A 25,509-nucleotide genomic window follows, 5' to 3' on the forward strand; every position below is an offset into this window, starting at 1 on the left:
CCATAGAGTAGAACGGTGCTATGTGCGGTCCGTAGAATTACACAGACAGCACTCAGTCCCAAAATACGCTATTGTGCTTCCAAATGGGAAGCAGTGCAAGTTCAAAATAGAGCAAACTACACCTCCAATGCAGAGTGCGCTATGGGTCTATTGCTTGACTAAGCTGTAACATTACGATCGTTAGTCCGACATGCTAGTTGAGGACCTGACTGAGGCCTACAAACTTCCAAACTCCAATGCAAATTGCCCTTGGGATACCATATTCACCAGGGAGTCCACTTTCCTGTCATCAGGATAATCTTCCGAAACACAGACTGATGCCAGGAGTGAATCAAACATAGGTTAACGCCGAGCGGCACACGATCAGAGTTGGGTAGACCGCCTAGAACCAGGGGACAGTCGTCCCATCATCAACATTCACCTACTCCGCTAAGGGAACCTGCACTCCTATGCCTACACATGGGGCGGTCAGTACTGCTGCTAGTCACTCACATGCAGAGGATTTCCCCTCCGGTGTCATCGATCTCCTCAGAAGAGGCTGATGAGTAGGACATTTGACTACATCTCCATTAGAAGTTGACATCTTTCTTGCTTACGAACACTGCCTTAGCGCAGATGATGCAACAGCTGGAATCAACATGGCAGCCACAGCGCTCTCATAAGCAATTCAAAAGCCTTTGTACTGAGGTGGTCCCATCTCCGCAGGACAGACCGGAAAAGGGGGGGGGGGGGGGGGGGGAAGAGAGAAGAGTTCAGTTTCTCTGCTTCGCAATGCAAACAAAAGCTTGCTCTCTTCTGATAGGTTTAGCATCAAAGGAGTCAATAGTTTGCCAAAGGGTAATGGTTGCCTCTTTCCAAAGTGTTGGACTTGATTTACAATTATGTGCTTCCCATATAGAAATATGAGATAGCGGTGCAATGCCACTAGAGCATCACTTATTAGAAGGCAGAATTCCTTAAAGTCAATGTCTGACCTTTTAAACAGGCCTAGTAATGACTCCCGGAAATATAAGACAAAAGCAGAGACTTCTCCAGAAGGAAAAGATAAGCATGTACAGAAAGGCTGTTTCAGGGGTTTTACCCCTCATGAGCATGCAGTAGGCTTCTGGCTGAGAGGCCTATGATGGATGTTGGGAGGGGTCAAGCTTCTCCCAAGTAGGAAAGTGGAACCCCAAGCGCAGATATGAAACCCCCTTTCACAGAGAAAATTTGCCACAGAAATTTGACTATCCCATTTATCGGCATAGAGGATGCCCAAATCCAGGTGCTTACAGCCAAAGCAATCCGGATCAGAGGAATAGAAAGGACTTTCAGTTGCAGGCATTTCTGCATTTAAATGGAGCCTTATGGATCTGTCATATCAATTTATAACTTGGCACCATAACATGCTACAGTTTTATACAAACGTTTAATGGCACCATTTAGTATATTTTCCCATAAAAGCGCTTCTTCTAGAGAGGAATACGTTGGAGGATGAAGGCACAGAAATTTGCCTTACCGAATCCCCTACAAGTCTTCAGGGTACATATATAGGCATCATTAGTGTACATACTGGCTTTAAGAACCATAGTAACATAGTATGTAAGGCAGAAAAAAGGAATATGTCCATCTAGCTCAGCCTATTACCCCCCAATGTTGATCCAGAGGAAGGAAAAATAAAAATAAAAAACCCACTGAGGTAGAAGCCAATTTTCCCCATTTAGGAGAAAAAAAATTCCTTCCCAACTCCTGAACTCCCAGTAATTTCTTTCATACCGAGTAGGACCTACAACCAGACATTTCATTCAAAGTCTTACCAATTATAATCAGTCCATGCATTCTTGCTTATATAGTTTCAAATTCATAGACCACATTGTAGCAGCGTGTGTTTATTACATAAGGCATGGTATAATGAACATGGAAACCACTATAGTCTTTATAGACGTAATGTCCCATTTTGCACCTGGATTGAAGTCACATCCCCTCGTTCAGCTATCCTTGTCTCATCCATAATATGGCTACAGTCACCGTCTTAGGGCTCCTTCACATGTGTGTGCAGAAAATAGAACCCATTCATTTCAATGCGAGTTAACATTTCCGTATTTTGCATGGGGGAGGAAAAAAAAAAAAAAACGCAAAACGAAGCATGCTCTACTTTTCTGTGGTCCCCACATTGAGGGGGGTAGGGGGGTGTGCAAAAGCACGCAAGGAGGTGTGTGAAACCCTGGGTAATTCTGCTGCAAAAAGAACTAGCTAGCCATTTCAATTGGTGCGTTTTGTCTGCCATGCGCAAACGAACATGCTTTGTGAGTGGAAGAAGTACAGTTAAAATGATCAGATAAGCACGCAAAAATAGACCGCTGAGGCTCGCACGAATACGCCCATGTGAAGGCGTCCTTAATATACAAGCACAAAGTAAACAAGCGCAGGAGGTGCGTGACATGCTCCTCCATCTGCAGCCATAGGCAGGCTGGCCAAATGAGGCAGCATGGCTTCAACAACAGAATGGGACACTACATCAATAAGAACTATATGAGGAAGTTGAAAAGAAAACATTTGAAACATTTTAATATTGGTTATCAAGTGGCCAACCCTTTAACAATTAACAGAAGTGACATGCTCCTCAGTAGCAATATCTTTATGCACTCAAACAAAATTGAGCCCTACGGACCGGCTGCGGCCCGGTATACAATAGCAGCAGTAATCAAATGGGGGAAGAAAAGTAGAGAAAAAGGGCGCCAAGTTGCAAGCATGGGGAATTTCTTTGATTACAAAAATGGACAGCTCCTTTAAGGCCATGTTTACACAAGTTTTTCATGCTTTTTTTTTTTTTTTAAATCAAACCAAGTGGATATACAGAACAGAAGTCGCCTTTACACTTTCCTCCATTGAGAGCACACTTCTGGCCTAAATAGCGAAAGGGGAGGGAAGGGATCCAGACTGCACTCTATGAAGCTGGTTGTATCTATGCTACATGCATGGCCATATTCATTGGAACAGGAAGTTACCTTCCGTATTTAAACAAGCTTGCAAGTCTTCCATAGATTTACGTAAAATTTTCCAGCTGCAATTTCCTAATATCCCTTCTATCCATCCCTTCTGGTCAAGGCCAGTAAAATGAAAACACATTTTACAGACTGACAAACAAGAGAGGCTTCAGTCCAGGTCTGAAAATCTGTTTTCTCAGGAGTAAATGAACCCATAAATCACTTGGTATATTTGAAGTGTCAACACTACTATATATAAAAGTTTTAGCTTTCATAGAGTACCGGTGACTTCCGTGGCTGCAAATTGGCAAAGGTTCAGGGGAAGAAGAGTAATCAGACTGCCCCAGTTCTCCCAGAGGTGGGATCTGCACCCATCAAGGTATGTACATTAGATTCTGCAGATATGCCATAAATGCTCAAGATAGGAATATTGTTTGATGAGATAGCGAAGAGAAGTAACTTTAGTAACACAGGACTTCATTAAAGGGGTTGTGCAGCTGTATTCTACTGATAGCCTAATCACAGGCTAGGCCATAAAACAGTAGATCAGCAGAGGTCTGCCATCAGAAACCCCACACTGATCAGCAGTTCATCAGGCCGATCTGCTTATGCAGGAAGCAGACTGCTCTGTTCCCACTCCGATGGCCAGGCTTGGTATTACAGGCCACGTTCTCATTGAAGTTCCTGTTTACTTGAATGAGACTGTGGCCTGTAATACCAAGCGTGGCCACTGCAGTTGGAACAGAGCAGTCTACCTCTTGTGACTATCAGCTCTGTGTACAAGCCGCCTGCCCCGATTAGTAGAGGTACTGAATAGCAGATCCCCGCTGATCTACTTATTGATAGCCTATTCTAAGGCTAGGCCATTAATAGCTCACAACTGAAAAAAACCCTTTAAATAATTCAATATCTATTTAAAAAAGAATGTTGTCCCCTTCCACCCCTCTTTTCTGTTCTGGAAAGATCACCCTCTTGTCCATGGGTTGTGTCTAGTACTGCAGCTCATCCCCATTCAAACGAATAGTTAAAAGCGTTTGCCCCACTGGAGCTAGGCTGCTCCATTTAATGCGCAGTGGCCCAGGTTGCTACTGCAGGCTATTGAAATGAATGGGACTGCAGTACCAACCTCGGCCAATGCACAAAATACGGCGCTGTCAGTTTCCTGCAGCAAAACAACTAGAAGTGGGACAACTCCATTAAGCTGTAAGATAAGCGACAGCCCTTGGACAGAAGTGATTAAAAAAATTAGTAGATCCTGGTATATATTCCTGGACAACCCATTTAAAGGCATTTCTACAAGTCCAAAAGGTGCCCCTTACAACTAACGGCTGTATGATTTAGGGAAGATAGAATAAAACATTGAAACAAGTGTTTTATTTCTACTGAAGGGAGACGGAGGACAAGAAATAAGGGCGTCACCGGAGCTTTCTGCTCACCGAATGGCACTGCAGAGCGAACACAAAACGTTGCGTTTATTTTTCTTTTCAGTCTCTCCAAAAGGGGGCGAGTCCTGGGAGGAAAGTGCAAAACGCAAAATAAACAGCAAGAAAAATGCTGCAGTAGCATTGTTAAAATACAAAATATTTATATTATGGTACTATTAACACATGATGTTTCATGGTAAAACTTTGGAACCACACAGCTGATTTTTCAAATTTTTTTTTCGCTTAGTTAAAATCAAGTCCATGTTCTCTTCCAAAAGTTTGCAAGAAGTATTTCAATTTGCTTCATTTTTCGATGCTTCATCAAAATTCTCTACAAGTTCTACAGGAGAAAAGAAAAAAAAAAAAGTATTAAAACACATTTGTTCTGTTAAATCTGCAGATCTGATCAATTGGAACCATTATGGGTACCATCACAGATTCTTCTGCGGAAATTCCAGTAGTTACAATACAAGCCATGTGGGGGAAAAAAAATCTCCTTCACGTGGAGCTGAAAACTTACACAGCAAACCTGCAGCATTTTTTAAAAACTCTGGATTGTAAACCTGCAACATGCCTATTTAATTCAGTGGTTTTCAACCCTTGAAATGCAAGGGTTAAAACCAGCAGCAGATCCACAGCAAAATCCACACAATTTAGGTGCAGATTTGGCACTGCAGAAAGCTCATAGAATGTACGCTAAGAGTGAAGGTACCTACTTGTCAAATCCCTTGGTTTTCCAGATAGTGTTTCCCCAAAATAAGACAGGCTCTTATATTCAATTTTTGCATCAAAAAAGGCGCTAGGGCTTACTTCCAGGGAAGCTCTTATTTTACTTACCCAGCAGGCTTGATCCAGGTCCTTCCTACTACTCCCCACAGCCCCCACGTGGCTTCAGCAGTCTTCAGCCCCCCACAAGAATCACTTCCGGGTGACGAGATTCATAAATCCCGCCTCCACAGAGTGATGGCTGTGATTGGTTCTTCGAGCATTGTGGCTAAGCTAAATCACAGCCATCGTGTTGTGGAGGCGCGATTTATGAATTAACTAAGGTGCGGCCCAGCCAACTCAAATCTTGCCTTCTTAAAGCGATTGCTGCGATTGGTACTTTGAGCACTGCTCAGTCAATCAATGTAGTGCTGGAAGAACCAATCCCAGTCATCGCTTCGTGGAGGAGGCATTTATATATCCCGTAACCAGAAAGTGATCCAATATAGACGGTTGAGGACTGCAGGAGCCACACCGGGGCTCTGGAGAGCAGCGGGAAGGACCTGGACCAACGCTGCTGGGCAGGGAGAAGCTGCAGGGGTGTCCATAAATTAGAGGCGGACAAAATGTTTTATTAAAGAGGTTGCCCCACTACTAGCCATTGATAGGTCAACAGCAAATCAACAGGGGTCTGTCACCTAGGAAACAGCAGATTCTCTGGGCTGGTGCAGACAGCTCCGCAAATTGCGCAGTGGCCCAGGTTTGTACTGCAGGCCGAGTCCTAATGAAGTGAAGCAAGACAACCCCTTTAACAAAGTCTATACAGGCCTAATCTCCTTCCACTGGTGATTGGTCATTCACAGACAGCTTGTATATAAATCAAGCAATCCACATAGACAACTACTAGAGACTACCAGATAAAGTTCTAATGCAGCAAAGTGATGGTCTGTGAAACGATTGTTCACTTCCCAATTAAGTGTTCTCTTTTGCACCATCTTCGGTCCGTGTATGACCATCTTTAGAATGGACGACCATCACAGATGCTGAAGTGTTCTGTAAACTCTGATTAAATAACCTAACTGGCTATTATGTGAATATCTTCTGACAGCAGTCCAGAACAACCACTTCATTGCTGCTAAGCTTTAGGACATGCAAATCTGTTACTTACCAGGGACATCGTCGTCCTCCTCTTCTATGTCCTCCGGTTTAGGCGCCTTGCAGTCCAATACTAGGAAGTAACACAGGAGAGACAATCAGCATATCTTGTGAAGGCTTTTATTGAAATCTTAGGGAGAGGTGAAAACAAGCACAACTGGAAATGCAAGTAGCGTCTGCCCAAGAACAGGGTGATGATTAATTCATAAACGTGGAATGAAACCCGCAGACAGTTGTCTGAGGCCGGCTCGCACTCCCTCTGCAGCCGCCGCACATGGAGCTAATCAGGTTTCAGTAGAACACTGGAGGTCTCCTGCAGCTGCCGCCTATTTTTACATCGCACAGCCATGCCAGATTTGGCCGGATTAAAGAGTGGTCAACAAATCAGGGCTTCTGCGCATGAGAGTATGCGCAAAAACTCCCACCGTAGCACAACATATTTGCGCATGAACGAGGTTGGTATTGAATGCATGAATGCAGAGGCTGCTTTTAGCAAGTCAGCATAGGTATTTTTTTTTCTCCTTGTGGAGAGCACTTAGATGTGAGGAGACTGAGAAGGTCATGCAGGCTCCTCTGGGAAATTTAGTATGCAAAAGAGGTGGTTAAAATGCCTCTAGGGCGCCACCTATTAGAAGGCTGCATTCCTGCAAGTCAATGTCTGACCTTTTTAACAGGCCTTGTAACACGACTGGGAACACAAGCCAAAGCTGTATATTCTCCAGAAGTTAACCATATACAGACAAGCCATTTGGGTTTTTTTTGCCCCTCATCCTTATAGAGCAGATGGCTAGCTGGGCCATCATAATTCAATTGAAGTCACAAATAAACTGTCAGCCTCAATGTACTGAACTCGGCCAATTCTGTGTGCCTCATATCAACACTAACAGCACAACCGAATAAGACCCTTTACACTCAATTCCCAATTAGTGTTCTGAAGACCTGTATAAAAAGGGTCGGACATTGATTTGCAGGAATGCTGCTATCCAATAGGTGGCGCTGCAGAGGTATTGTTCCATCTTCCTTATTTGCATATATTTCCCAGAGAGCATGCATGGCCTTATAAGTCTCCTCACTCACCTCCTAGGTGCTCTCCTTAAGGAGAGAGGCTATCCCTCCGGACCCTCGTCAGCAGCGTGACAATGATCACAAGCCTGTGAATCCCACCATATGACAGGAGTCTGCTTGCTGCTAGAATCAATACTGTATTGTCAGGATGTTCCCACATCCCTTTAGTTACCTGCTGTGCACTAAAGGACCATCCCTCTCAGCCCATCAACCCATCACAGGCTGCTATAAGGTGCTTTTACGTGGAACGATCTGTCGGGCAACAGATGTATGACAGGTCATCCCAGCGATAGTCATTCTTGTGCTTTTACACAGGAACGAGCATCGCTGGCTGAATAGAGAGGGGCCAGGGATAGACCCTGCGCACCCGTCTCCCTTCACAGCAAGTAGGCAGTCGTTCATAAGTAAACTGTTTACATGGAACGATACGTTGTTCATAGAAGGGGGTATTTACTCTAAGAGCTGTGAGACAGACTATGGAACTCTCAGACTGGACTAGATGACCCTGGAGGTCCCTTCTAACTCTACCAGCCTTTGTTTGAAGACTTCCATTGAAGGAGAACTCGCCACCTCTCGTGGCAACCTGTTCCACTCATTGATCACCCTCAGTAAGAAATTTTTCATCTTATTGCTTCTAGTCTTTCCTTGTGCAAAAAAAAACAAAACGCATTGAGGATGTATGGAGGGGAACGATCCGGCTCTGGGGGCTGCACAGAACCAGACAGAGATCTCCAGTACATTACTATAGGAAGCCTCATAGCGTGGGCAGACACTTCACCTGCACACAAGTCAGTCAGCTTCCTCCTGTGGCAACCTTTTCCACTCATTGTTTAATATCTAATCTGTCTCTCCTCCCTTTCAGTTTCATCCCATTGTCTTTCCATGTGCAAATGAGAATAGGACGGATCCCTCTGCACTGTGACAGCCATTCAGATATTTGTAGACCGCTATTAAGTCTCCTCTCAGCCTTCTTTTTTGCAAGCTAAACATTCCCAGATCCTTTAACCGTTCCTCATAGGACATGATTTGCAGACCGCTCACCATCTTGGTAACTCTTCTCTGAACTTGTTCCAGTTTGTCTAGGTCTTTGGATTTGTATCCCTCACAACCGAAAGTTTGCTTGGAAAGTAGATATTAATGAACCTTCAGAACCAATTACCAATTTTCCATAGAACTATTATCTCAACATACTAACGCAGACTATTTGTTCCTTTAAAAAAAAGTAAACTTGAGGGAAGCAAACTGAAAGCAGTTTTTTTTTTAACCTAAACCCACTGAAAGCAATGAATTCATGGAAGAAAAAAAAAACGGAAACGTATTATTTCCATTTTAATTCCACTTCTCTGCTCGAAAAGGGAAACTGAGATGGAATTATAACCAATAGCCCTAACCAAAGTGTAAATGCACCCTAGTAGATTGCTAGATGACATACTATTAACGTGTAGACCCAGTTATAACTGCAAACCACATCTCCTTCAGAAAATGAGGCCGGGAATGTGCAGTCACCAAAGCCATGGTACAACACCAAAGCCTTTCCTCAAGGTGAGATTTCTGATGCCACACAGACATGCTACCACACTAGTGCAAAAGTATGGTGAAAGCTGGTTTAACCATCAGTCCAGAATATAATCTAGTGTAAATAGCCAAGAGAACCGCAGCGAATCAGAGTCTGCTCCTACCTAACGGTCACGGCTGGGTTGCAGAAGCAATGCAGCCAAGAACCCCACCAGTGATGCAGGTCCCTTGTAAAAGAATTAAGAGTTCACCTGCTTATAAGTTAACATCCCTGCGCTTTTATGCAAATGGCATGGTCATTAACCTACAGCTAGTGAACACAATTCATTAGCATATTGCACAGATCCGCATCACTTGCAGGGTTCGCAGCCGCATGGTGCCCATTACCTGGACCGTACACCTAGATTCTTAAATGATTCCATCCGTGATGATTGATAGCGATTCATTATTACACAACTACCAAATATTTCAGTTTAAGTTTCCAACATATTTACAACAGAGACAGAAGGAAGAAAAAAAAAAAAGTCTTGATATGACTGGACTCTTACCCTGGCGGGGGAACTGTTCGGCTAACTTGCGGAGACTTGTGAGGCTGTCGGCTCCCAGCTGACTTAGGATACCTGGGAGCATTTCTGTGATCTGCTTGTTTTCTGCATGACCATTGATTGCAAATGTGTTGGCAGAGAGGGAAGCTTGAACCTTGGGGTTATTGAAGTGGATAACTGTGCCGTCGTCTTTAATCATATTAACCTGCAGCAAAAAACGTTTCAAAAGATGAAAATAACCTTTCGGAGCTACTAAAGCACAGTCTACAAGCCATCTTGTGTTCATCATATAGAAGATGAACACTAGAGATGAGCGAGCATACTCGCTAAGGACAATTGCTCGATCGAAAAGGTTCGGCTGCCGGCGTGGGTGACAGGTAAGTTGCAGCCATGAGCAGGGGGGAGAGAGAGATCTCCCCTTCATTCCTCCCCGCTTTCCCCTGCCGCTCCCCACCCGCCGCCGGCAGCCGAATCTTTGCTCCTGAGCGGGCAGGTACTCGCTATGGGCAATACTCGATCGAGCAATTGCCCTTAGCAAGTATGCTCGCTCATCTCTAATGAACACAAGTCGCACGATTTTCTCACGATGTATGTGAAGCCCGTGCTTTCCTTCACATTTGTGATGTTTTGTAGCCTGCTACATTGCAAGTTACGAAACCTTGCGGATTTCGCGATACGCACGTGAAGGTTTTGTAGTCCATGGTTCCCTATAAAGCCTTCATCTGTTGCATCGCATTTCGTGTGATGCAACTTTCTGACAGTAGAAAAGTCATACTCTCAGAGCCCTAAACTAGGCCCAAAAATAAGCCCTAGCTGCACAAAAAACCACCATCTCTTAAGAAGCGCTGTCAGCTCCGCCATGTCTTCAGTACCTCTTCTGGCCAGGAAAATAGAAAATCCTCGCCTCCAGGAAGCGCTGCATCCAATTGGCTGAGGGCCACGACTCAATGAATGGCTGTGATTGGTTCATCGAACGCTGGTTTTGATTCGCTGATCACCACAGCACTCAGCCAATCAGAGGAAACGCTTCCTGGAGTCAGGGATTTTCCAATTCCCGGCCAGAAGAGATGCTGAAGACCAGCGCTAGGGAAAAGATGCAGCGGAGCCGATAGTGCTGCTTGGGTGATGTTTTTTTCCTGCAGCTAGAGCTTATATTTCTATTGCTAAATTCAGCCAATAATGCCATACACGTGTATTTTCAGCTGACCATGGACAACTTTTTCCAACCCGAGACCGCACATTTTCGTTTATAGAAGTCTGTTGAACAACTAAGAAATTTACACAAACAATGGTCAACCAAAATCAGCTATTTCGACTGACTATGGCCCCCTGCACACAGGCGGAAATTCCACGGCAGGATTTCAAGTACAATTTCCGCCCATGCACGCTTGCATTAGATATTGCAATCCTATGCACACAGCCGCGATTCGTCCGTGTGAAAACACGTGCTGAAAAATCGTAGCATTTTTTGTTTCTGTGCCGGTCTCGACGAGGCCCGCACAGAAATGTCAGTAGTGACAGGCCAGCTCCGCTCTGTGCAGGCACCGTCTGGGAGGCATCCGGCACACAGCAGAGGAAACGAGACGACGGGAGCGGGTGAGCCGCAGGTCTCTGTAGGGGCACGGGTCCACATTCAGCTGCAAGAATTCTCGCAGCGGGATCTTACCCGGCTGTCTGCAGGCAGTCTTAGGCCTCATGTCCACGGGGAAAATCAGGCCCGCTACGGATTCTACATGTAGAATCTGTAGCGGGTCCCTCCTGCCCCGCGGACATGAGCGCTTAAAATAAGAATTTAAAAGAATTTACCTATCCGTAGCGGGCGGGGAAGGTCACGGCAGGATCTTCTTTTTCGGCCGGCGGATGAATTCGTCACGCCGGCGGCACGTCGCCGACGTGCCGCGCGCATGCGCCGGGCACATCCGCCGAGCCGAAGCAACAAAGATCTGGCCGTGAGGAAGCGAAGACCCTCCGCGCCCGCTCCGGTTGAGTAATTCTTTTAAATTCCTATTTTTGGTCTCCCGCGGATCCGGACGGCTTCCATAGGCTTCAATAGAAGCCCGCGGGAGACCCGCATGAAAATGGAGCATGGTCCAGATTTTTTCATGCTCCATTTTTTTTAAAATCACTTTTATTGACCATCCGCTGGTATTTATCTACCCCGCGGGTGGTCAATGCATCCCTATGGGGTGCGGATCCGCGGGCAGAAGAGTTAAAATCCGCTGCGGATTTTAATTCTTATTTTGCCCGTGGACATGAGCCCTAAGGCCTCCTGCACACAGGCGGGATTTGCATTGCATTCGCCTCCGGACTCCGTAGTAAATACGGGCCCATAGTGTGCAATGGCAAAATGCAATTTCATCTCCACGAGCGGAAAGAGATTGAGATTTTCCGCTCGCGGAAAAGAAATCGCAGCATGCTGCGATTCTGTGCGGGCTATGCACAGACGGCTTCCACTGACTTCAATGGAAGCCGTCCATCCCGTGGTACTTATTGTGGGAAACATGTCATCGCCTAGTGCTGGCAGCTACTGCGCTTACGCGATGGTGTGCCAGCCGGCCAATCCTCAGCGCAGTAAGAAGCCGCCGGACAGGTAAACTGGGGTCGCCAGGTCGAACTCCGCTGTGGGAATCCCACATGCCAGGTCCAGCCCACCCATGTGCAGGAGGCCTTATGTATACGGGCAGCTTAACCCTTTCCAATCCACTGTCTGACCTCTGAAGACATTCTGATTGAAGGCTGTACAGCTCCGATGTCGGAAGATATCCGTCAGGGTATTCTTACTGTAGATTACTGGCTGCTCTGTTGTCGGCGGCCTCTCCAGCATAGCCCATACCGCAGTACTAGCTCTAGCCAGCAGACGGCGCCATTGTATAATGGCAGAAAGAGAAAGCCCCCTAGGAAACCCTGAATCCAAAACTGGTTTGCAAAGGGTTAAGGCTGTAATCTATAGCTTTTAAAAAGTTATTAAAGGCTAGCAATAAACTGCCTGAATTTAAAGGTTTTTTTTTTAAACAGGTTTTCTTGGTGGAGTATTCTTTACTTGGATTTGTAGTTTTTTCCGGCTTTCAGATCCCCTAGAGAACCCTATGCCAAAAGCGCCCAATTCCCCTCATCACTCTTTCTAAATGTTATAACCAGAGAATGTAGAGTTCAGAAGAATTAAAATAACCCCAAACCAAACTGCTTTGTATGTTGCACTGTAGACTTTCATGTAACTCCTGGCTACATTTCAGTTACAAGTTATAGAACAGCCTAATGCTTATTGCTTCTTTGTATCTTTGTGGTCACGGCTTACCTCCTCTATACCAGCAATGTTATTTACTGCCAGTTTCTTGAGTGAGCACTGAAGTTTCTTATCATCTGCCGTTGCTGTTCTATGTACAACCTTCTTCTTTCTGCGGGCTGTTCCCTGTAAGGAGGCAAAAATAATACAGGGAATTAGAAGAACAAACAAGAGCCCGGCGACTCACTGATGTCCTTATTCTTGGGGATCCAACAGTAATTGCATTACAGATATTCTAAGGGACAAACACCGATCCGTATGATCAACGTTTGATCAAGACCTCAAATTTAAAGGGCTCAAAATCCTGTAAAATGGAGAAAAATTTTTTGAATACTCACCTAGACCAGCAGCTCCCCATCCAGGGCTGCAGTCCCAGTGCTTTCTGTTCAGTACCTGGAAGTGGAGGGCGGTGATATGCCATGTATTATGCACATGACCGCTCCGCCGCTCTCAGGCTTCAGCCACAATTCTTTCATGAAGCCTCCCGAGTGGCTGAGCAGTCAGGTACACAATGAACGTCACATGACTGCCTGCTGTTCCTTCTGGGCTCCGAGCAGTGGGCACAGGGGGCTGCAGCGCTGCACATGGAGCTGCTGGGATAGGACGGTATTCTTTTCTTCATTTCACACAATTTTAAGCCCCTAATTTTTATTTTTTTTATTTATGTTCCGTAAAACCTTTTTACGTTAAAGCCTCCACCCACCCAGAAAGATCTAAACACTTATTCCCACATATTTTGTCATCGCCATGTATGTAAAAAGTCCAAACTTAAAATATCATTATTTATCTCACACTGTGGAGGCCCTAAAAATACATTCAAAAGTACTGAATAACAAAATTGTGGGTTTTTTTTTGTTATTTCGGCTCCCCCCACTTCCCCCTAAAAAGAGTAGGAAAAAAAAAAAAAAAACACAACTATAAAAATTTTGTATTGCTGTAAAAACTAAAACTGCAAAAAAGACCCATTTGCATATTTCCCCACGGACAAAATGGAATCAAATGTTTCCCATTTGTTCCCCATTGATTTGAATGGGTTTTAAACGGACATATTTACATTTAATTCCATTTTTCGAATGGAAGTAATAGTGCAGTCAGCCATGCCATTAGTTCTGTTTGAAATATTTCTGTTCTGCTTCCTGTTTTTTCAGTGACTCTCCGCTTTCAGGACAGACTTCGGTCCCAGGACTAGAAGGTGTAGCGTATTAACTGCTGTCATCCTTCCCTGCTGATGTCCCCATGACCAACTAGTCAGGAATCCTGCTTCCAGCGATCCAAAAAGGCAGCTGCAATTTTCTAGCTACCTAAGGCACATTGTGCACTGCTCTGATTGGCCAGTGCTGGCCAATCAGAGAGCAGGTATAGTGCACTAGTAGTCTAACCCTACTAACGTATTGTGAGGAAGAAGCCGGTCTGAAGGTTGCATTGGCCATCTCGGATGGCTGAAAATGGGACTCAGAACCGGCAGATCAGAGGGGGGCACAAGAGACCAACAGCAGGTGGTAAAACTGCAACCTCACCAAGACCAGAAAATCAGGACCAGATTTTGTCCTGAAACCAGAGGATCGCTTTAATGAAAACCCATTTAAATCAATGCGGAACAAAAAGGAAACATTTAATTCCATTTTTATTTCCATTTCTCTGCTCCACAAATGGAACAGAAATGCGTAACTGAGGCCAACGCCGCTGAAAGCGAGGCCTAAGTTACAAGCATTCTGCATAGGATCCTTTTCACAAAACCGTTGCAAAAACTTTCACCCCAACTCCATGCTAGTACCATACTGTGAGTCAACCTGTTCAACGGTTTGGGTTCTATAGAATGTTGAAGAAGTCTTTTATAGTAACCCTGTATATAATTTTTAAGTAATACGCTAATGATGCAACGCGGCACCAAGAAACCCAAATCGGGACTAAATCTACTTATAGCGAAACTCAAAAGGATTTAGACCCTTTATTATTCCAGCCCTCTGACTATGGACTGCAATTTACAGCTGACTTTAAATGGACTTCCGACTACTGGCTGCTATAAGTGAATTACGGCCATTAGTGCAAAGACTTCTTCCAAGTTTTACTCTTGAACTTTAGCATTAAATGTAAAGGAATACTCCGGTAAGAACAAAATTGTTCATTAGCAACTTCTTCTGTTTGCATTGGAAATCCTTGAAGTCATCCACTAGACTACAGAAAAAGGCCTGAACCAACTGCCTTTACTACTTATTCTCTCAGTACTGAATATGGAGGTATGAAGGTGAATTCCCATTAGTAGATCCCCACTAGCAGTAGTGCAAAGAAGGATTGGACATGTGGGATTCCCAAATAGCCAATCCTGCGTCATCGCCCCCCCCCCCCCCCGCCCCGCAGTAAACGACCCCTTCTCCCCATATGGAATAAGCACTTATAATCAGCTGTTTATGAGATAGGGGCTGCCAGAGCTAATCGACAGCTGTCAAATATACAGCACATATCTGGCTATGCAGTATAGAAGGCGGCACAGCGGCGGGACTCAAATATATTTAGCTCACCCAACAGTCCATATATATGAGAACTATTGTAATGCCAACAGTAGCACTGCCCTCTTAGTAAAAAAAAGTGTGGGGCCAGCTCCAAGGCCAAGCCATGTAGCCATAGAGAAGCAAAAAGGTAGTTCAAAAGGGGCCACTTCAGTGATTTATTTTTTTCTCCTTTATTCTTTATGTAGTTATCCTCCCATTATAAACCCTGGATTTAAAAAGTCTACACACCCTTTTAAAATGCCATATAATTAAAAAAAAAAAAATCTGATGAGATGAATTTCAGGTTTCCATCTTCAATGTGACCAAAGTTATCTATACGATTCCATTGAAAAAAGCTGAAATTTTGCATAAAGTTGAAAAAGTTGCATAAGTGTGAACACCCTGTTATATTTGGGGATGGGGTTGTGTTCAGAATTAGCCAGTCACATATAACCTCATGATAAATAGTAGTCAGCACTCCGCTGCCATTATTTACAGGGATTCTGATCTCCCCCCTATAAAGTTCGGCTCTTCTAGGAGGATTTTCCTGACATTTTCCAGTGAAAGCAGTAAAGAGCTTACAGCACATCAAAGGGATCTGATTGTTGGAAGGTGTCAGTCAGGAGAAGGGACCAAAACATTTCCAAGGCATTACATATACCATGGAAGACAGTGAAGACAGTCAGCAAGAAGGGGAATAAACTGAGCACAGCAGTAATATCACCAAGAACTGGACGTCCCATTATAAAAAGTTGTGTAGAGGATGTGATATCCATCTCCCGTATTCTTCATATATCTGGGCTGTGGGGTACGGGGGTAAGACAGAAAAAAAAAATAGCCCGGCTATGTTTTATTAAAACCTCCATCAAGTCTGCCAGAAGTCCGTGGGAGAATGTGTTATGTCTGGTGAGACCGAGGGGGAACTATTTGGCCAGAATTGCAAAAGATATGTTTGGTACAAAGCCAACACTGCGCATCACCAGACCACCGTACCCGCAGAGATGATGGCGGGGGCAGCGTTATGTAGGGGGCTGGTTTTCTGAAGTGGGGACTTCAGTCAAGTGGGAGGGAATTATGAACAGTTCCAAATATCAGTCCATGTTGGCACAAAGCCTTCAGGCCTCTGCTAAAAAGATGAATTTCACTTTTCAGTGCAACAATGACTCAAAGCAGACCTCCAAATCACTGAAAGAATGGCTTTGGCAGAAGATCAATATTTTGGAATGGCCCAGCCAGAGTGCTGACCTGAATCCCATTGAAGAGGGCGCTACACAAGAGGTGTCCTGCAGTCTAACAGATTTGGAGCGTGTTTTTTTTTTTTTACATGACAAAAAAATATGACACTTTAACAGGGGTGTGATCTCCGCTCTGATCAGCTCACATCTACTTGGGGTTATGTATTCCTTTGCTAATCAAATTTTTAGATTGTGTGATGCTGTTACATGATTCCTACCACAGAAACTGCCTAGAGGGGAACACAGGCACTCCTGTCACAGTTACTGATAATCACACAGTTCCTGTCGCACAGGTATAATAGTGGAGATCACAGCTCATCCTTCTGACTATATACTTATACTCTTTAGCTTAGTTTAGGTTAATATAGAAGGTAATGATAATTACCCTCTCCCCCAGGCAAAAATTGGAATAGCCTCAGCTAATGATGTGTTGATGAATGTTAAATTGATAGTGAAAAATAGCAGCCATCATCTTGATGCTGAGAAGCATCAGACGGGGTTGTATTGCAGTACACAGAGACCACCTATAGATTGTAACGGGCAATCAAGTGAGGGGCAGGTATGGATAAATGTGTTTTCGCCAGAGTGGTCAATTAAAAAGGGGTTTTCCAAGCAGTGCCCGCCACCAGTGCCAGGATACACTGGAGTGTGAGCGCCGGCCAATACACAGCGGTTGCAGCAGCGGCTTCCGCTCCGGCCCCGGCACTAACAGTGGGCGCTGCCTGTAAAGACCCTTCTGAGGATTTCTTATGCAAAAGTAGTGATGGTTCATTGAACAACTCCAGGTGCCGGCGGATCATCAACGTTCTGGGCAAGGGGCCTTGTGAAAAGGAAATTGGGCACTATGATATCCTAGTAATGCACGGCTGCAGGAAGTAGAAGTGGCACATGAACAACTGAAGAGCAGCATGAAATGAGTACTAACCTTACCACCTATCCGGACCTGAGCCTGAAGTTTTGCTAGCTTTTCCTGATTCATAGTGGACCTGAAAGAAAGAAAAAAAAAAGAAATGTACTCAATAAATATATTAAAAGGAGGTCGACATCTAAAAAATGAGCCTTCTAAATGAGGGGGTGAATTCCAAACTAAAATCCAAACCAAGTTGTTCGGGTTCCGATGCAGACCTCCGGCTGCGGATCTTCTGTAAGCATGGCTTTAGGGTATGAACTGTGGAAGATCTCTGCATGTAAATCCGCATTACTTCAGTTTGGTGTGGATTTTCATTGATTGCGATATTCTTTATGTAGCGCCCACATACTCCGCAGGGCTTTATAAATTGGAAAATGTACACAAAATAGGTCATAATATACAGTAATAAGCCAATGTGCATGTGGAAGAGGGGTGAGGGTGCTGCTCGCAAGAGCTCAGATTATAAAGTATAGGATACTGTACATATAGCGGTGTGCGCCCATTATCCGCCATGTTTGTGGATAGATAAGAGGTGCGATGGGTGTGAGAAGGATGGGGGAAGAAGGGGCTCAGGTGTCCAAGAGAGAGTGTAGAGATGGAGAAGAGTTTAGATCAGGAAATACGGTAGGCCTCACTAAAAGGATTTGTGTTTAGGGCTCGCTTAAAGCTGTAAGTGTTGGGAATTAACTCGAGTAAGGCCGCCTGCAGACGAGCGGAAATCCCGCGGCGGGATTTCCGCCGCTCAAAGCCTGCATAGGATTGCGTTAAGAAACGCAATCCTATGCAGACGGCCACGGTTTGGCCGCGCGAAATCTCGCGCAACAAACCGCGGCATGTCCTATTTTTGTGCGGGGCTGGCAGAGCCTTGCACAGAAACGTCACTCACGCAGCCGGCGGCTCCGGTCTGCGCATGTCGGCACATGAAAGAGCCGGGGTCGCCGGGCGCGGGTGAGTACGCGCTCATCCCTGCAGGCGCTTGGGTCAGGTCCCGCGGCGAGAATTCCCGCCGCCGGATCCGACCCGCTCGTCTGCAGGTGGCCTTAAGATGGTGTACCGCCTCTAGCTTGGATACAATATGTGATACGGTGGGCATGGAGGCTCTAGTACCCTGTTGTACTGTCTCTAGCTTGGATACAAGATGTGATACGGATAGGCATGGAGGCTCTAGTACCCTGTTGTACCGCCTCTAGCTTGGATACAAGATGTGATATGGGTAGGCATGGAGACATACAGGGTCTGTATGGTATCCTGCAGCATGCACTGTAATTAAGACTCTCTAGATCATGCAAATTTGTAGACTGTTGAAGTCCCAGATGGTCCCATACATCCTCTATTGGCAATAAATATGGCAACCGGGCAGCCACAGGAGTGTGACAATGTTGTGGGGGCTTGCTATGCCCCCCTTGTGTGCGGCCAAGCATTATTCTAATGGATGCCGCCATGAGAGGAACACGTGACTGCAGGATGTCCTGAACGTATCGCTGAGCTGTCATTGTCCCTCGTACCACTACTAGGGGGGACCGACTGTCATATAAGATGCCCCCAAGACCATCACACCAGCAGGGGGCAGTGCGCCGCTCCACAGCAAAGGCAGAGTTGAGGCGCTCACCCTGAGGTCTACAGATACGAATACCGACGTCGTCAGCACCCGAACTAAACCTGGATTCGCCGCTGAAGATATCCCGTAGCAGTCCAGTTTCGTGGTTCATGACACCACTGCAAACAAAGGAGTCGGTGCCATAGGCAGTACATGGATTGGGCACAATGAGACCAAATGTCCTTCAGCAAAACACCTAGAAACAGTTCCGACAGACAAGGTGTAACTATAGCGCCACTTGTCTATAGATGGCAGATCAAACAGTTGCAGCTGCTCGTGCTTGTCGGATAATCCTCTACTGGTGGTCTGTTGAGGATGTCCTGGGCCCGACCACCATGTGTGCCCTCACATATTCGCTTGTCCCAACACCCACTAAGTCTGGTCAGAGCGGTCCCGGTGGTGGACAGCGAGTCGTTATGACCATCCAGCTTCTCACATCCCAATAATGCGCCCCTCTCAGACTCTGGTAACCGGGTGAAATCTCTTCTCTGCGTCGTAGAGGCGTCTAGTGGTCAACAAGCTCCACACAAGCGGAAGAAGAGGTTACTACACACAAGGAGCCTCCGGGAGCGTTTTTATGGGCTTTTAGGGCCTCTGGCAGCAAGCCTATTCTTCTAATTACCACAACTCTAATAATTTGCATATCTGCTTGAGATATAACTGTTTGCAGAGTTTTTCAGCAAAACACACGGGCGGGTCAGACCCCACATGTGGGATTCCCGCGGCGGAGTTCGACCCGGTGCCCGGCCAGTGACTGCTGCGTGCCATCCAGCGTCTTCAGCGAGCGCTGCAGATGTGCCCGCTGGCACTCCTTTGCACATGCGCAGTAGCCCCCGGCGCTGTGGGGTGACTCGTATCCAGCGATACACCCGCAGTGCTCACTGCAGAAGTGCCGTGGGAGAGATTGCTTCCATTGACTTCAATAGAAGCCGTCCATGTGCAAACCGCACTAAAGTTGAACATATGCAAGTGTGAGCCAAATAGTGAAAATCAATGTACTTTCATTAACTCCATTTGCTGCGTAATACGCAATGCAACTACGTTCGTGCGAGCCCGGCCTTACAACGCCAGCTAATTATCGCACGCAGTAGTAAATAGAAGCTGCCGTGGGAAGAGTTGTGTGTAAAGGAGCTTTTGTTGGAGTGCAGATAAAAATGGAAGTGTCACATCAGCATTCTCCACCGGTTGGGTCATGTCGTGGTCACGTCTATCATTCGGGGAGGATCAGCACTCGCTGCACTTTCATCACATCCGTATAGTAATTATAAAGCACTCAACACCCTCCACATAAAGAGTAATAAAGTTGTATCCCTGGAACTGCTGTGCAGACTACAGCACTGCACCGACATGGGTATGCAGGTCACATGCTGTATCTGTGGCCTACCACATTACATAAGGAATCCATGGGTGTCGGCTGCATCACATGGCAGATCCGTAGGCTCCTCTATAGGCTACAATGTAAAGGTGCCATATAGTTTTATAGCCGTTAGAGACAACTGCATCATAAACAGTCAAGCTACACGTGTTCTGCAAGACCTGCCTTGTCCCATGTCCTCCCAGAAGCAGGCTGGGCTACGTACCTCTAGAGCTGCGTCCCTGATGATTTCAGCACTATTTTTTATTTTTCCCATCCCCCACCTCACCCATTGTGGCTCCCATTACTTTCAGAGACCAATACTAGTCCATTGTTAACAGATGACATGTTTGACACTGGGGAGCAGAGACCTCGGGCTTGATAACGGACTGAGGAAAAACCTGGCTGCGGTTACCCCCAGTAAAATCAGCTGGGAGAAGTAGTCATGGCGATCAGCTGTTGGCCACATTCTGAAATGGGATGACTAGTGGGACAACCCCTTTATATACTATATAAATAACCATTACACCCGATATTTGTCTGTCACTAAAGTGAATTTATTACTAATTATACAGAAGCCATTTATGAAGAAGGTGGAGTGTGGAAGGAGTCAGCAGTCTAGGTTAATGGAGTTGTGCCAAAATGCACAACCCCTCCCTGAAAGCAGGTGAACAGCCTGGAGCCCGCTCTCAGTACCCCCCAGGAATTAGCAGATTTTGCTGGGGACGCCATGGCTGACAAAACATTTCTCTTGCAACGGAAGCTGCAGGGACAAAAGTACTAACTACTGTTCACACGAACGGCCGTCCAACGATACCAAAACGGCACAAAGTCCGCCAGAGGGGGAGCCACTTTACTAAGCGGCTCTCAGATCAGTCCCGCGGACTATGCTAGTAGGACAAATGACAAGCCCTTTAAAAGCCTCTCATCACCCATGAGCCTTATAAACTACATTATGAGACTCCAAGGTAAGGGGTCCAGGGAGCTGCTTTTCATACTCACCAGGTCCTGTTTCAGCACTGCGCCTCAGAAATTAGCACGCAGCTCGCCTCTTTTCAGTAGGTCGTGCGCACGCAGATTCCTTAGAGGCGCAGCGCTGGAATGGGCGAGCCAGCAAGAACAAGCAGCTTCTAGGACCCCATAATGTACTTGTGGTGCTCAAAAAGGGGATGACAGACGCCCTTCAAGGCCCATTTACACAGGCTTACAATCAGCTACATGAATGTTGATTGAGGATTACCCTGTGCAAACATCCCAGTGATCGCTCTCCTAATACTCACATCTTTTAGGGTGTCTTCAACGCAGCGTGGGAACCTGGCTGTAAATACCAGGGGGGGGGGAAATGCTGCATGCAGGGTTTTTCATTCCAGCCAAAAGCCGGACAGACCCAATTATAGTCAGAAGTTACATTTGGACAACAGTAGCAGCGCATGCGCAGCACCGCTCTATTCACTTAAACAGGAACTGACGGAGATCGCAGAGCGCACAGAACACATGCCAAAGTTTAAAGTTGTACCGAAGTAGATATCCCTAGATGGATGGGGTTCATGACCCACTGATCAGCAAGTTATTATCCTCTATACTGTGGGTAGAGGATAACTTACCGAGATCAGAATATCCCTTTAAGGGAGAATCCCGGGCATTTACTATTGATGACCTGTGCTTAGGATAGGTCATCAATAGGTGGTTGGCGGGGGTCAGTCGCTCTATACTCCTGCCGATAACCTGTTTAGGCCCAACGTCCACGAGGAAATTTAAATTGGCGGAAGACCCGCAAATCAAGTCGCCCATAGAGAAGCATGGGTCTGCAAATGGAATTAACACATGCGGATTTGAATCGCGGACCTTTTGGTCCGGAAAACAAATCGCAGCACGCTCCACTTTTGTGTGGTTCCCGCACAGGCGGCTTCCGAAACTCGACTGTGCATGTCCAGCGGCGCACCGCCCACATCCGCAGTGGAAAAGATGGAAGACCTGCACAGCCACACAGAGGATCCGGGCAGGTAAGTGGTGTCTTCACCCGCGGGCAGGGTGGGATTCCACAGCGAGCTCCTGCCCACGGAATCCGACGCGCCAGTGGACATTGATCCTTAGTGTGGCTAAACTGGACGTCTAAACGGGGGTCAGAGTCGGGTACAACAGGAGGTACAGCTTCCATTGATTTCAATGGGAGGGAAGCCTTCTATTGCACTTCTGGCTCCGCCCCCAATGCAGACGCCCGGAGGATCAGATCATCACGGGGACAGATTATTGATGGCCTATCCTGGCTGTAGATCAACAGTAAATTCCTTGAAAATCCCTTTAAAAGTTATCCTCCATCCTGTAACTGATTGGTGAGGGTCCACTAGTTGGGACCCCCACCAGTCACAAGAATGTGTGAACCCAGAAATGGTTAAACATGCACACTGCTGCACCCTCCCAACGGGGTGCCGGAGATAAACTTCAAGGACTCCAATATTCCCTGCAGCTGTACTGTAATAAACGGAGGCAATTCTTGTTTGAGCAAGGGACTTTGATTCCGCATGCGGGAGCCCCGAAGTAGATTCCGGCTCTATTGTGGATTACCACGAAGGCTCGTAGGCGGTCCCGAGCAGTACTTTTTTTTGTATTTTCCGCGCTGTTACTTAGCGATTACACAGGTACCTGCAGCCCACACACACTAAGTTGCGTATAGGCAGCGGGTCGGCCACCTCCACTGACATCAATGGAGGCTGTCAGCGCGGCTTCCACGGTAAAATAGAGCAAGACAATTTTTCTACCACTCGCTGAATACACAATTCGTATCTGCGAATGAGAAAGTGAGAAAATGCATGCCTTTCAATAACCGCGTTTTACCATGGAAAGTCCACACGGGCGGCGATTGCACATTCCACACTTCAAATACGGTCGTGCGAGCTCGGCCTAACTCGTCCGCTCTCGTGGCGCCCGTCAAACAGGACGATGCACTGTTGGCTCGTTCAGGCCTTCACATGCGCTGTAAGAGCGAATAAGAGGGACTGAACAAGTATGGCCGTCTGCACACGGGCGGATTTTCTTTACTCGAGTGGAAATCGACTGCGATTTCTCGCTCGCTGAGCAGAAATTGCAGCATGCTGCGATTCTGTGCGGACATCTTCCATTGAAGTCAAAGGTTGCAGGATTCGCATAATCACCTAGCGACAGCGCGGTATAACATGTACTGGAACATCTGCAGCACCGATAATGAAGATGGCGGACAGGTAGGCGGGGTGGCCGGCCGGGCACAGGGTTAGATCCCACCGTGGCCATGTGCAGACGGCCTAGTGCCTAAACCCAACGAGCCAACAATGATTTTTAGGTTGCCACAAAATAGACAAAGTGAACGACTCCCCTCGCTGTTGGCGCTCGCGGTTAGACCGATTATTGGTCACTGGTGCTTGTTTGAACACAAATCGTTCTGGGTGAAAAGCACCTATTGAACATGTAGGGGGGGGACGACACTAAATGTGGGACCCCCTATCAGGTGCATGGGGGCACAAAAGCTATTAATAGGGCACTGAGCGCCCACACCTAATGCCCCGCACTGCCTGCACTCTGCGCGAGCTCCTCTGGGGACTCAGCTGCTGCGACGTTCTAGAACACAGTCACGTGATGCTGCATGTATCAATTGTCTGCTGCTACAATGTTGCGGCCGCTGTAACACCGCAGACTACAAGCAGTGCAGGCCAAACCCCGCCATGTCTGAGCCCCGAGGACTGGAGGCGCCCACTGGCCAGTGTGAGGCCTCCCTCCCCTGTACAGCGGGCACCGCGACCACTATCACATGCGTGCAACACATAGCCTCCCGTGTGCCGGTGCCCGGCCATAGCCGAGCAGCGGGGATTCCCTCACCTTTACCGTACAGCTCCGCTCCAACACGAGGTAATCAAGATGGCGATAAAGGATGATGGGCGGAACGTAACGTCGCCTCGCACGTTGGAGGCGGAGCTACAGAAGAACGCGTTGACGTCATCCAGCGACGTTTATGCGCTAGGAATTTCAGTTCCCATGGCAACAAGGTCAACCGGTGATGCAATAGCATTACAGTGCTCAGAATAGCTCATATATTGAGGCAGAATTATTTCTAAAAACAAATATGGAAAATTGTCTCTGTTGCCCATATCAGCAAGAAAAACGGTCATAAAAACAAATAAAGGAAAAGGTCTTTGTTGCCCATAGCAACCAATTACAGAGCAGCTTTCACTTCACCAGAGCAGTTTGAGAAATGAAAGCTGAGCTCTGATTGGTTGTTATGCGCAACAAAGATTTTTTTTCTTTTAGCCAGTTTTAATAAATGAGGCTTGCTGTGTGTTCTGGAACACATCGCCTTGTGTCGGTATTATTAATGGTTGTTGGCTTTTAGTACTACAAGTTACAGTTTAAGCATTCAGTTATTTATGCTGGAATTTAAAGGGGTTGTACCAGAATTATGAGTTACCCCCTAACCAAAGGCTAGGGAATAACTAGGTGATCAGTGGGGGTCTCACCACTGAGAGACCCATGGATCCTGAGAAGAGGGGTCCTGTGTTCCCCGTCATCCTCACTGTGGGATTACTGCACCCCCTGACTATGGGCTCATTCCCACGCCGTGACGGGCTCCGCAAGCGGAATGCCGCAGTGGAGTCCGTCATGGCGCCCCCCCCCCCCCCCCCCCCCCCTCCAAAGACTATTCTCTCCTCTGGATCCGCTGTGCAGCTCCTGCATGACGCAGATGGCAGTGTCATATCACGCAGTCAGCGGGGCACGTATTCACGCTATACTTCCACTGTGCTACAGCGGAAGTATAGCGTGATGGGCGGCTTTCATTGACTACAATGGCAGCCGTCCGTGCGTATTCTTGCAGCAAAAAGGACATGCCACGAGCTATTTCACGCCGCGGAATTCCGCGGTGGAATTCCGCAGCGTGAACATTCAGCCATTAGGTTCAATAGAACCTAATAGCTGCGGTGCAACACGGCGGATTTCCACAGCGTTGCAAGCAGCGGAAATCCGGATGTGGGCATTAGCCCTAATGGAGTGCTGACACTCTATTCACTTACAATGGGACTGCAGTGGTAACTAAGTGGCAAGCGCTCGGGCGTGAATGGAGCGCCGAGCGCGTGTTCAGCCAACGCTGTATTCATTCTGATGCCACTGGAAGTGACCCCACAGTGTCAGAAAGAGGGGGACACGTGACCTCCTTTTTTGAGATAGTTGGGGGTCTCAGTGGTGAGACCCTCGTCCATCAGGAACCGATGGTACAAGCCCTTTAAAGTATACTTCTCAATTT

General features: G+C 46.7%; 1 protein-coding gene and 1 non-coding gene across 2 annotated transcripts; both read right to left on the bottom strand.

Moving 5' to 3' along the window:
- Positions 1 to 1,852: 1,852 nt before the first annotated feature.
- BTF3L4 (basic transcription factor 3 like 4) lies at positions 1,853 to 24,201 on the bottom strand. The gene is made up of 6 exons (XM_066597597.1): positions 24,093 to 24,201; positions 17,308 to 17,368; positions 12,671 to 12,784; positions 9,379 to 9,580; positions 6,264 to 6,323; positions 1,853 to 4,730 (listed from the first exon to the last, which is right to left on the bottom strand). Exons 2-6 carry the CDS (start codon positions 17,359 to 17,361, stop codon positions 4,684 to 4,686), a joined length of 477 nt encoding a protein of 158 aa, XP_066453694.1. The 5' UTR covers positions 17,362 to 17,368; positions 24,093 to 24,201; the 3' UTR covers positions 1,853 to 4,683.
- Positions 7,990 to 8,120, bottom strand: LOC136622683 (small Cajal body-specific RNA 3). The gene has a single exon (XR_010791875.1). It is a non-coding gene; the product is annotated as a small Cajal body-specific RNA 3 (non-coding RNA).
- Positions 24,202 to 25,509: the final 1,308 nt, after the last annotated feature.

The sequence above is a fragment of the Eleutherodactylus coqui genome, chromosome 3 (assembly GCF_035609145.1).
Source record: "Eleutherodactylus coqui strain aEleCoq1 chromosome 3, aEleCoq1.hap1, whole genome shotgun sequence".
NCBI lineage: Eukaryota > Metazoa > Chordata > Amphibia > Anura > Eleutherodactylidae > Eleutherodactylus > Eleutherodactylus coqui.